The sequence below is a fragment of the Haliotis asinina genome, chromosome 9, assembly GCF_037392515.1.
Source record: "Haliotis asinina isolate JCU_RB_2024 chromosome 9, JCU_Hal_asi_v2, whole genome shotgun sequence".
Lineage (NCBI taxonomy): Eukaryota > Metazoa > Mollusca > Gastropoda > Lepetellida > Haliotidae > Haliotis > Haliotis asinina.
This window is the reverse complement of record NC_090288.1, coordinates 60702730-60716700: the sequence shown is the minus strand read 5'-3', so window position 1 is coordinate 60716700 and position 13971 is coordinate 60702730. Positions and strand designations below refer to the sequence as shown.

At 39.9% G+C, this 13971-nt stretch overlaps 1 protein-coding gene across 1 annotated transcript; it reads right to left on the bottom strand.

Moving 5' to 3' along the window:
- Positions 1–232: 232 nt before the first annotated feature.
- On the bottom strand, positions 233–12498 carry LOC137296218 (beta-1,3-galactosyltransferase 1-like). Its single transcript, XM_067827957.1, has 2 exons — positions 12385–12498; positions 233–2485 (listed from the first exon to the last, which is right to left on the bottom strand). Exons 1-2 carry the CDS (start codon positions 12408–12410, stop codon positions 1588–1590), a joined length of 924 nt encoding a protein of 307 aa, XP_067684058.1. The 5' UTR covers positions 12411–12498; the 3' UTR covers positions 233–1587.
- Positions 12499–13971: the final 1473 nt, after the last annotated feature.

Genomic DNA, 13971 nt, shown 5'->3' with positions numbered 1-13971 from the left:
AGACTGGCATTCTAGACAAGTGAAAGGCACAAACATATTTGGTACTTGTTGTTTAAACCTATAGACGTGCTCTTTCTCAGTTTAGATTGGTCTCTCAAAACGTTTGAACAGAAACTGACCGGTATACTGGAAAGGATAGAAATGTCAGATTATGTCGTACTTTTAAACTGACATATATATTGAAGAGGAATATCACTTCTTACTTCATATTTGAAATAAACATCAAACATTGTGCCGTTTGTACATTTCTTTACAGATTTATCAATATCCGACAATCCACAAGTTATATACACATATCAAGCTATGTTACTGAGACCAGCTTCCTTATAACAGATTTTCTCTCTGTGTCATTCCCTCCAATTTGCAACCCGAGCATGTGGTCTACGCTACTTTTGGAAATAAACTAATGTCACAGACATGATACACAGCAATACAATCAGCCGTCGTTCAAGCCTCATATGTTCCTGTGTTGAGCATATACAGTGAGGCGATTTCATTCACCGTCATGATTTCATATATATTTACTACTTCCGTGCGTGTGCTATCCAGTAAATATTAAACCCAGAGCAAGATAATATACAAATCGTCGACAAATACGGTACAGAGAGTATTAATAACCTAATGAGTGAGTCAAGATTTTAAGTCAGACTGGCAGTGTTTCAGTCATACCGTGACTAATTCAAGTTACACAGTCACAATGGCAGAGAAGACAGCATACATAGTACAATATCACAGATATGTAGGTGTAAATCAATCATGTAAATCAAAAACTATTGATCGCAATACAACAGAACAACAGGCTTTAGTCGCCTACAACTCACGTGGGTCACCACACTAGGGGCCATGGAGGTATCTGGGCCCACTTGCACAAAGCAATCTTAGTTCTACAATGATTGTAACTCCCATTCTTCATCATAGGCTTAATGTTCAGTCCGTGCAAACTAAGGCACAAATTGTGATACAGCGGCCTTGGTGGACATAACGCTATGTATAAAAACGACGCTACGTAATGATGGCCACGTCCTCTTTCTGGGGATAACGCGTTCCGCTAATTTGGTCTGAAGCATTACCTGCAGACCGACACGCACCCTTAGTGTTCACAAATGTCCTTATGCCAAAAACATCACCTATTAACCATCCTCACCATGTACATAGCTCGGCTCCTGTAACCAACATCACCAGGTAAACGCCCTCATCCTGTATATTGCTCTGCTCCTGTAATCGACATCCTCAGGTAAGCGTCCCCATCCTGCACATAGCTCTGCTGTTGCAATGAACACCACCAGGTAATCGACATCACCAGGTAAGCGCCCCCATCCTGTACACAGCTTTGCTGTTGTAATTAACATCACCAGGTAAGCGTCCCCATCCTGTACACAGCTTTGCTGTTGTAATTAACATCACCAGGTAATTAACATCACCAGGTAAGCGTACCCATCATGTACACAGCTCTGCTGTTGTAATTAACATCTCCAGGTAAGAGTCCCCATCCTGTACATAGCTCTGCTCCTGTAATCAGCACCCCAGTTAATCGCGGTACAAATGGAATATCCCTTCTATTTTAAATCATTCGGATGGTTTGCTCACTCAAAACTTCGTCCCTTTAGGCAATGCTAGCAGTGTTGTATTGGATGCAAGTGCTAAAATACCGGTGACATAAGTATCATCAATCCATATGGACTTGATGTGAGCTGAAGTGTCGTACAGTCTCTTGACAACAGGCAGCGTTGTTATGTAGGTAAACCCTCCACAATATGGGGGATACCAGGGGAATGGGTACTCCTTCTCGGGCATATTCCACTTTCCTTTCTTCTGTCGTCTGCCATGTATGAGAAGGGAACAGAGTATATTCCCATCTGGGACAGGGTTGGCCAGTAAGTACCGCAACACGTTGTTTGTATGTATAATGACATCATCGTCCATTTTGATAACATAACGCACATGTTCACAGAACGTGAGAACCCAGTGATAACCCATCATGTGCTTGTGGGTGAGATTGTGGTAAGAATCTATGAAATTCCCTTGCACAATGTCTCGATATTCCTTCCATTCTCTTTTAACTGCTTCCTGTAATGATGCATTGGTAGTTTGTCCCACAAAGAAAACAACAGTCAATAATGACCCATGTACAGTGTCTGATCCCTTGAGTGTCTGTCTGATCTTCTCCCGCTTTTTGACGTGGTGTAAAGCAGTATGAACTATCGCCACCACAGAGGGTTTCCCCTTGCAGTTTCTGGAGTTCATTGAGAATTTGTACTGGTGTAAATTATCCCAAACATCAACATCATCAGTGTCGTTAAGGCTTAAATATCGCACGACTTCACTGACTGTAGACACTTCGCGTGCGATATTGTCTTCTGGAGAATCCGTTTCAAAAGGGTAGCGACTTCTCAGCAAATACATAATACACACGAAGCAGAGCGCTAGTGTCAACCGCCATGTCTTCATCTTGAACCGTCTCGTCCACCGGATAGGACTAAGCATTCTGAAATAGCAATAAAGTTCAGTACATACTTCTGAATAGTAGACGTTTTCAATGAGTGAGTGAGTGAGTGACAATTACAGCATTTTAGGTATACATCATAACCATAGATCATACATACGTGCTGTTGTCATAGCATCTAGTCAATACTCTATAAATGCTATTGACAATTATTAGAACCCTGAAAATATGAATGACATGGAATTTTCACTATGAACTGAGATGTATTACAACATCTACTGCAGACCCGGATGAAAACTTGAAGAGTAAAACCCTTTATTTGCACGTTTTTGGACACTGGACTTCCATACATTTCTATCGTACGTAAAAAGACATTAATGTAACAATAAATACACACTGCGTACTTTTCCCGTTATTTCATATTATTTCAAAAAAGTATCACCTTTGAAATATATGCTCATCCTATATTACAGTGTGCACAAATACCTGTTTCATGCATGACAGGACCAAAAGAACAGAAGAGATATTAAAGGGTGGCGACCCCCAAATGAGATTTTGTGGGACCCCGGGAACGTGTAGGGATGTACCATGTATGAGTGAGTGAGTTTAGTTTTACGCCTCCCTCAGTAATATTCCAGCTATATGGCAGCGGTCTGTAAATAATCGAGTCTGGGCCAGACACTGCACCCATCAACAACATGCGCATACATCCGGGCATTTAGGAACCAGTGACTTGTACCAACCCTGCCTGACCACCCGATCCCGTTAGTCGCCTCCAAAGACAAGCAGAATCGCATTTTGTGGGGAAGCATGGGTTACTGAAGTATGAGTGAGTGCGTTTTGTTTTACGCCGCTTCCAGCAATATTGCAGCAACATCACTGCGGGGGACACCAGAAATGGGTTTCACACATTGTAACCATAGGGGCAACTGAACCCCTGTCTTCGGCGTGACGGGCGAACGCTTTAACCACTAGGTTACCCCACCGCCCCTCAGAAAGTATGAACAAGAGTGTCGATGATATTGGTGGGGAAAGTTTAGTTTCTTCCAGTAATATAGATACGGCTGGAACCGACTTAACATCCACCGAAAATCTGCGACGAATATATACCAAGTAAGACTTTCACTATTACACCTACAGATCCGCTTTGGATCTTTAAAGCGGGACCGTACGCAGTGGTTCACATACACTTGGAAAGGAAAGTAATCATTCAACGAAGTAGGCTAATTTCATATCAGCAAATAGTTTAAAGTTACTTCCGCTATCAGAACAGCTAAACAAATATCTGTCTCTAAAATTCAAATTTCCGAAGCGTACATGTGTCAAACTACCGTCCTTTTGCACTCACACTTTGTTTATCGTATGTTTTTGAGAAATGTGTATTTAAATATATATTCAACTTCCCTTAGAGATAACGACCTACTGACCAATTTACAATCAGCATTCATGTCAGGAGAGTCCACATCAAATCACTTAACCTATTGTAAAATTGCATGCCTAAAGCTATTGACGAAGGAAAAGAAGTTAGAGCAGTAAAGCCTTCGATAAGGCCTGACATAGAGGGATTATTCATAAACTGAACATTTATTGTTTCCAAGGCAAACTGTTAAAATGGTTTGAAGGTTATTTGGAAAATAGAGGATTAGGGAATCAATAAACGGGTACATGTATACATCTACTAGCTGGAGTACCTCGGGGCCCGGTCCTTGAACCATTTTCTTCTGATATACATTGATGATATCGTATGTGATATTGATAGTAGCATTCGCTTCTTTGCGGATGACACTTCGTTATATAATAATATATTATCACAGAAGATCCATTAGTTTGTGCAACCTGTCTTACAAAATGTCACAATGGGCCCATAAGATGGGGCTTAGATTTCACCCAAGTTACGCCGAACCTACTCATGGACGAAACAGTCACAAAAGAAGTTAAAAGTCCTAAACATTTAGGATTAACACACTTAAGCAGCTGTAAATGGAAAACTACACTAAAGTGATGCTGTACGTAAAGCTCGACCAATGATATTTTGTGTGATGAACTTTAAATATCGTTTACCACGTATAAGACCGTGGTTAGCACCATGTATAAATCCTATATTTTGCCAGTATCTGACTGTTGTTCGGTCATTTGGGACTACTCTACCTCCGAGCAATCGCTTATATTAGAAAACTTATATCTTGGCAAACGTTATGATAAACTCTACAAAAATACCAAAGTTTAGTCCTTGCGATATAGAAGGTACTACCAACAAATAACTTTTTTCTCAATTCTTTCTCTCAAACTCTTAAAGTCTCTTTATGATTTCCCCAACTCCGTTTCCGGAACTACAAGGTATTATTAAAGAATTGCTCTGAAATACAGCTTGAAGGAATGTCGAATTTACAATCGAACTGCCTCAGTCTTAAGCCAGATCATTTTACCAAAGTCCAAATAGTCATATAGTCTCTTAAAAACCTAATTACAAAAAACCGAAAATAATATATATTTTGCCCTTACTAGTGGCACTCGATTTTGTCAAATCGTTAACTGCCGCCTCGGCGGGTTTTTTTTGCTACCTAAACGCCGATAAATATAAGCAACATTTAGAGTTAGACAGTTTACATGTAGTAACTATACTAAGATAATACTTAATATGTATGCCTATTTTATAGGTTATATCTGGATAAAAGTATGTAAGGAAACAAAAAACTTACTCAGGGTGAAAACCTTAGCTCTGTATTTAGAAGCATTTGTTTACAAAATAATTACATTTGTATTTTCTGCAAATGTATGCATATATTATCTAACAGTCAATATCGATGACGTCCCATTTTTCATTTGATTTTGTATAAGATGTTGCTTGTTTATACCACTGTATATATGTTATCGTTAACATGCTCGGATCTGCATTTATCAGATTGTGGTGGCGTTAACATACTCAGATCTGCATGAATGAAATTGTGTTGGCGATGCCATGCTCAGATCTGCATTATCAGATTGTGGTGGCGTTAACATGCTCAGATCTGCATGTATCAGATTGTGTTGGCGTTAACATGCTCAGGTCTGCATGTATCAGATGAGGATTGAAATAGGAGTGTCTTGCCGTGTGTACTGAGGATCTTTAAGAATATGTAAGTTCCCAGACACAGTTTGTATATGGGTATGGAGTGTAAGCTCTTTACAAAACAATAAAGTAGTGTGATAATATCTACCAAAAATGCTTCACAATGAACATTTTGTATTATGGCCAGCATGAATAAGGGACAATTTGGCTGGATGGGCTACATTTGTGATGTTGTACCATGGATTATAGACTGATCGTGGGGAGACAAAACTTACAATGTACAGATTGCCAGAAACTAAAGTCAGGGCACCACACTGTGGACTTACAGAACCACCGCTGCTTGCGGGGTTGGAGTCATTGTAAATGGTATCATCCGTCCTTGAATGGTTTATTCTCGTTTTGCCGGCACCTTCACTGGCAATAAGCGGATTGGGATTAAAGATGGGCAGAGGCAGCACCCTCCGTGTGTATCTAAGCCTGGGGTCTTCTCACACACCTGAGTTCGCTCACAAGTCATATACTCTGAACACAGCTAATAATAATTAGTGAACTCAGTAATCATCAGTAATCATCAGTAATCACCAGTAATCAAATATGACGCGACGAGACCTGTTATAAGAGGGAATTTTTGCTTTCAATGTTACATCTACCAGACAATGCCAAACTAAAAGTGGATTCATTTATCAGTGGCTTCAAGGAACTCGTGACAGTAGATCATAGCCCAGTGCCAACCATCTACCAAGAAGAGATAAACAATAAGTCTTGTAATCATCATTGCAGATGTTGATATTTTCAGCTGCCAGTCACCAAAATACGTTCAAGTTGATTAACATCATCAAATCTGAACAATGTCATACTGAAGTGACCATTCTGGTTCCCTTCGACCAAAAAGCAGAAAATATCGACAACTCGACGAGAAGATCGACATCCAGAAATATAGACTTTTAACTGGCACCATCTCACCACTTGTTTTTACTGACGCAGTGTCCCATCTTGTTGGAGTGTAAACTGTTGGAGTGTAAACTGAAATGCGGCTAAATAATACGTGATATATATGTAAATTTAAGTGTGAGTAATGTAAAGTTCATGAATTTTTCCGTGATATATTTAAAATGTGACTGTGAGGTCTTTATGTAAAGTTTCTTTCTATGTGTAAATTAAAATGTGACCGTGATGAGATGATGAATTAAAATGTGACTTTGTAAACCTCAGTGTGGTATGTTACTTTTTTTCATTAAGGTATGGTGTGAAGTTTGAGGTGAACCCTGAATAATCTGTTTGTTGCCATCACGACCTGATCAGATACCGAGGGCCAAGTTTGTTCAATGGCGCGTCGAATATCTTCACGCACTACATATAGTGAGACAAGTAGAGTCTGTTCTCTCTTCCCGTTGCCACACACCTGAGTAAATCCATCTATTTATAAAGTATCTGTACCCTTCAAACCCGTACTCTCCAACATTACTTCGCGAAGGTTAAGCAGGTTTCATCTCTGTGGAGGCGTTTTCAACTTAATGAGAACACGAAAGGCCACAGTATTTGATTCATCGATCTAAGGAATCGATTCCAGAGTCAGTTTATGATAAACAAAAGTGTCATAAATATGAAATTCAATTCCAAGTTTACAAAGTAAAGCTTTAAACCTTGAACACTTGAAAATAGAGCTTCATATAAGATATCAAATAGAACATCATTATCACAATATTAATAGCATCACCATACTTCAGGGAAAAATGGACGATGTAAAATCACTTTTTGAATAACCTGGTGCAAATGTATACCATCTATGCCGAGGGTGAGTGAGTGAGTGAGTTTAGTTTTACGCCTCACTCAGCAATATTCCAGCTACATGACGGCGGTCTGTAAATAATCGAGTCTGGACCAGACAATCCAGTGATCAACAACATAAGCATCGATCTGCGCAATTGGAAACCGATGACATGTGTCAACCAAGTCAGCGAGCCTGACCACCCGATCCCGTTAGTCGCCTCTTACGACAAGCTGAGTCGCCTCTTATGGCAAACATGGGTTGCTGAAGGCCTATTCTACCCCGGGACCTTCACAGGTGAATGACGAAGGGTAATTACCTGAACTACTATTGCCTACAAGCATGTGTGTGTGTGGTGTGTGTGTGTGTGTGTGTGTGTGGTGTGTGTGTGTGTGTGTGTGTGTGTGTGTGTGTGTGTGTGTGTGTGTGTGTGTGTGTGTGTGTGTGTGTATGTGTGTGTGTGTGTGTGTGTGTGTGTGTGTGTGTGTGTGTGTGTGTGTGTCTGTGTGTCTGTGTTTACGCACAAAGTAAGAACATCAGAACTATGTTCTACCTTTTTCATCATAAGTGGTATTGGGCCGTTAGTTACCATGGGTGATGGTGAGGCCATTCTTTGTAACAGGGTTTCAGCGAAATCACCATCATGCGCACACTCGGTTGCGTAACATTTTACCATCATTACATATGCTTTAGTTTGATATGTTGATGGTTTCAGGAAATGAATTTTGAAGTTAAACCAGTGGACGAGTCGCACATATTCTTCAGTATTAATCATTTTAGTCCAGCACACCGAAAACAAAGAAGAAACAGAAAAATACTAGGTTCCGTCCTATTGCGCAACTTAGTACAATAACCAGTCCAGAATTTTGAAACAAACTCATTCAGGTGAATAAAAAACAGTATTATCTGTTACATGTAATCATTAGTATATTGCGACACTGCACTCCGTATATTCCGTCGTATAGCACGCCCTCTGTCCTGCAGCGTGCTCTAACAAACGAATATCTGGTAATCGTGGAAATCTCAAAACGAAAACGTTCGACGGTCATGTACGGCATTGCTGTCAATCACATTCTGCTTTACAAAAATACACGTATTGAGTGCAAAGAACGCATGATGGCAGGTATAACCCATGAGCCAGATGAATTGTGAATCGTTTAACAACGTCATCTGTGACGTCTCAGGTTAGCGCCACGATGCCTGAATCTATAAAATACGATATTTTTTAAGTTTAAAATTACATTCATTTGTAAATACCAATCTCTCATGAAACTTTCGAGTAACCATAGTAGTTTGAAGTGTCTCATTTTACATTCACACGAGAAAATTCGGATCGGTTGAAAAGTAAGTCAATGTCTGAATTAGTTCCTGAGACTCATGTTTCGGTTCGACCTCGACCATACATGTGGTAAGCTCTAAAAGTCTTCATTTTGCCTCAGACTGCATGTTAGGGGGATACACTACCGTCTCCACTGCCAAGTCTGTGTTAAAAAGTACCATCAACAGTGGGATATCGAGAGTTTATGCTGTGAAATCCACGCAACTACATGGGCAGTTACTTAAACGTAAACATCCAAAGCAATGAGCAGTTTCAACGCAACTCAAGGAAAATGTACAGTTTGATTTTTCGACCATAATTAAAGAATTACTGGCGCATTAAAGCCTACACTGTGAATGAAGATCTGAAGTAACAATGTCTAAGATCTGAGTATATGTTTATAAGATGTCTGTATGAATCATTATGAAATAGTGATGATAGCAGGTAAGCGTATCCTGCCCCACCGGTGGCACCCGTCATGAACATATGCCAATCCAGCCAAATGCTCACCTGAAAATAGTTTGGGAGGTATAAGTCAAAAAGGGACTTGCACCGGACATCATTTTTGTCTCTGCTGTATCAAATTTCGAAGTTTCCTCCATATGTCTAACTTATAAGTTCTGTTGAAAACAGAAAAAAAAACTTTTTTCACGTTATCTCTACAATGTATAATGTATTTGATATGCGAAAGAGTGCGAAACATCTTTTAAAATACGCTCGGCTTAACTACAGTCCCAGTGGTTGAGATAGAAAACGTCAAAAGGGACTTAACTGTGGAGTGATTAGTGCAGAAATGAACAATACGGATTTTTTCAAAGTCCAAAGCGACTTATTTGGAACAGACCATGGCTTTATGCAATTTAGTGTACGGTGATATCATATTACAAAGGGCACTTTTTAATTGTACATTTTGAAATGAGACATAATAACAACAGCTGGCGTAAAATAATAACTTTCATGCTAAAACTATTAAGGATGTAGTTACCGTGGAGTCTCACTATCACTAGAAAAGGGAACGGGTAGGAGGGGTCGTCTCCACCCAGGAGCAAAACCAGGGACAGACGATGGTCGGGGTCGGCCTGGGGGGTTAGAGATATCAGATAAGACATGATAATCCCAGGGGAGAAATAAAGTAGGGAATCACACAGCACGTCCTAACATATATGACAATATCCAGTCATTCGGGTGGTCACGTCACCTATATATTATGAGACATTTCATATGATGCTTTTCCAAGGGTAACTGTATGAAAGACACGCAAAATGTTTATCAATAGACGATACATATTCAGCACACGTGGAAAAGCACAAAAAATCGTTGAGATGGCCTCATATTTCATGCCAGCTTTCCGTCGTCATACCTGACTGAGCGACCTAATTGCCATCTATAGTCTGATCTATTGTCTTTAGCAGCTCTTCGTATTTGAAGTATAAGAGTAAACATGATTTTCTGGATAACCTCATACGCATCCCACTGAATGTGCAGTTAGGTCGAAGCGACTTATTTCGACATAACCTGTTTGCAGTTGTGTAAATTTGAAGAATAGAGATTAATAGCCTGCAGCAGTATTTTTCTATTCTCACTGTGCTTTAAAAGCTTGAAAACTTTAGTGATGCCCCGAAAGTTGCTAACCTGATAAAGCAGTTTCTGAACAACACTTGTTGCGGTCTCACTTATCTCCCTGAAGTATCGTGTTTTGATTTTGCCAATTCTGGGTCATATGCATGAAGAAGCACATCCGCAACGAGGGCTGCAAGGTTGTTGCCCCAACACAAAGAAGTTATCAATGAGGAAGTCCAGCATTTCACATATTGTTTTCTCGGTAAACCTGAAATGAGATTTGCTTTCATTTTTGACAAATTGTCCTGAACCCCATATCAGCAAATCCTTTGTCAATATCGAGTAAGTATTAGGTATCATGATTCATCAGGGAAAGGGATTTGCTGGTAATATACTGGACCAGCTATATCTCTCTTTGTACAGATTCTTGTGTAGCTTTGGAATCTAGTACAAAACAGGAATGGATACTTTAGGTTTGAATGTCAAGTCAAACGTTGAAATCATAGTTGCGTGGTTTAGGCATTTTGTCTTCCTCAATTAACGTATCAGCCTTGTATCTGGCATTATTTACGGAAGCGTAGTAGGGCTATGGTAAATTTTGGTTTAGTCTCGCTGTTTCCTGGGTAAGACATTTAGCATGTACTAAGTAGTATCCCCTTAATATCTCCTACATAGGAGATGATAAATATATAATATATACACAACATTATTCGATATGTCAGAAAGACTAAGCTTTTCGAATATACAATTTATGTAATGATAGTTAGATAATAGTTCTGGTATTTAGGGCCTTGTCAATGGGAATAACTGCAGGCGTTTCATGCAGCATTTCATTCAAGACGCCAAAAGATCCCTCGGTCTTAATATAATGGAAATGCTCATATGGTCACAATACCCTGTAGTGGCTTCCAGAACTAGGTCAAAATATAGCACAGTTCTAATGATAGCACACCACTGAGCCCTTCTGAATGGCCACAATGTCATAATCGTCCAACACTTACATAATGAATAGCACTACCATATGGCATTAACGAAATCAAATAAAATTGCTCAAAGTGACTTAGTTAAAAGTTTACAGCTCGACAATGGTCCACGTTTTACAACCAGGAAAATGGGAGCAAAAGCCAATGCTAAAGTCACCTGCATTCTTCAAGTGGTTTCCAAAATACTTAAACACAGAGTGAATGAGTTAATATTTAACGTCACATATATATCAGCCATATCGTGACGAAAACAACTTGAGAAAAATGAAAACATTTTGAAGAATGAAACCTGTTACGATGGGCAGTAAAAATACTAGGGTATCACAGATATGGGTATAAAACTAGCATGGAAAATGTAAAACATTCTAATGATTAAAGCAGACAATACAATATAAAGAAACTGTAGATCGCCAACAACTGGTAGATCACCATACTAGAGACCAGTACCTTTGCTACATGCATGGACCCTAGTTGGATTTACATTATCCCTTCAGGCGCTGGAGAATGTGCGAAATGCTAGTCAAAATTAAAATAACATGAATACTACGATCAAAAAATGGTAGACTTAACTTAAACTCAGAGGTTGGAAGAAACATATGCAAAACAGGGAATGCCTTAAGGCTGCAGGAACACACATTTATAAACAAGCATGGGCTTTTGTTACAGTGGATTGCAAATGGCGTCACGTCACGCCATAAGCGTCACGTGAGGGCAAATGAACAAAAGTCTCAGAAACATGAATACGGGACTATAACTGCCCTTCTCACGGAACAAGGAAAGAGGAAGACCAACTAGGTCTTATCGGCCTATCTTGCTCACTTCAAACATCTGCCAGCTGAGGGAGCAATAATTACAGACGCACAGAGTAAAGATGGTGTAAATGTCTGTGCCGTATACCAAGAATGGAAAATGAAAGCTCAGTCAGCCACGAGGGGAGTAGATAAATGGAGCAATAAATTGGAAATTCACTCTCTCAAGCGATAAACCAGTGAGCGTTGTCTTCAAGAATGGTATGATACCCAGTCACTTTCTAAAAGGCAAACCAATCAAACCACATAACTGGCAAACGTTCTAAGCAAATGTAAAGATGCTATGATACCCAGTCACTTTTTACACGGCGAATTAAAAAATGGTCACACTTTCTAGGCAAATTCTGAGATCAGCACCTAACAATTAAATATGTAGAAAACAGATATCACAAAGCAGCGAACGCATTGCTGGCAATTCCACGTACATTTTAAAGTACCTCTAAATGACACCTACCTGGATACAGTTGTATGACTGGACATGAAGAGGTGCTGAACTTCCCCTTCTTCCTTACGTGAAAGATGACCTACTGGAGGCAGTGGATGCGACAACTGAGCTGTCAAGGTACGGTGATTTCAATAACAGTGTCGTGACGACATGGGTTCTCGGCCATTTAAAAAAGTGATTTCACTCCAATGTAATGTTCACTTGATTAACCAAGCTTGACTCGCGAATATTACGAACACTACACGGAGGTAAAGTATTACCCAAATTTAATCGTGTGAGGGAGCACATTGTGGCCCATATTGCCAACATTTGAACTGTACGTATCATTATGGCCGCCTAATTTGCATTAGTTTTGCGGGTTTTGAAATAAAAGATCATGAGCAAACATGAGCAAACATGACAAAGGGATGTCAACCATCGTTTTCAAATATATACTGAGTCAATAAAGAAACGTCACAAAATGTAATTTTAAAAATAATGAATAATTTTTCTCTGATGGTACATCTATGTATCCGAAGTGGGATCCCTATCTTTTGGCTCTTGTAGATCGAGCGTCTTCGGTAGAACGAATGATGAAGAGTATGAGCAACGTCGCGCGCCGTTACCCACGCTAACCACCATGTCAACCAAGTGCTCGATCATGGTGGAGGTCGGAATTATCCCCCTATGCACAACCTTGGGACTTCCATCTTTCCAACCTCCATGGGCAGACGTAGAGGACAGCGTCGCAATTTCCGCATCGCCGTGCCCGTCTCATCGCCGTGCCCGGGGAACCTAGGCATTTCCGAGCAGTAGCCAAGCTGGCTCGGGTTTCCCTTATACAGAAAACTACGTCAATATGTTGGAAACTTAAACTTTCACCTGAGGGTAGTACACATTTTAAAAAGTTCATAAACACTTTAATTGAAAAGATGGAGCAACGAAATTTTGCATGTAATTCTGCATTCTGCTCAACGTCAGACACGTTCATGCCATACACCGTCAGAAGCGCATTGTAATTCGCTTTCAAATGAATATAAGATATTAGAAATCGCATCAGGCATGTAGACATATGATAAGAAATTATTAGCCAACGAAACATGCGCTGATAGTGTTGGCGACGCACAGGCCATGCGGCATGATACGTTTGCAGCTTGACATGCCCGTGCACATGGGCATGTTACACATAGCCTTGAAGCGAATTGGAATGGGCTTTCATATGCACTATAGATTTTAAGGATCCCCCAACGGAAATAGAAATTATAAGGAAGCAGAAGTGAGTGAGTGAGTCACATCGGCAATGTTTCAGACATATCGTGACGAGAACCATTAATGTAATACATAATAGAGAATGGTAGAAAATCTGTCAACGAAGGACAGTAAAGCAACTAGACTATCACAGACAGATATTAAAATTAGTAATTAAATCTAAACCAATTTAACTATAGAGGACAATACAACATAAAAATCAACATAAAAAGACCGTCAACAACTGAAAGTAGATCATCATACCAGGGACCATGGGGACTTACAGTACCTTTGCTACCTGCATGGAGCCTAGTTGGATTTACACCATCCCTTCAGCCGCTGGCTATTGTACGAATGTTTAGCCACATT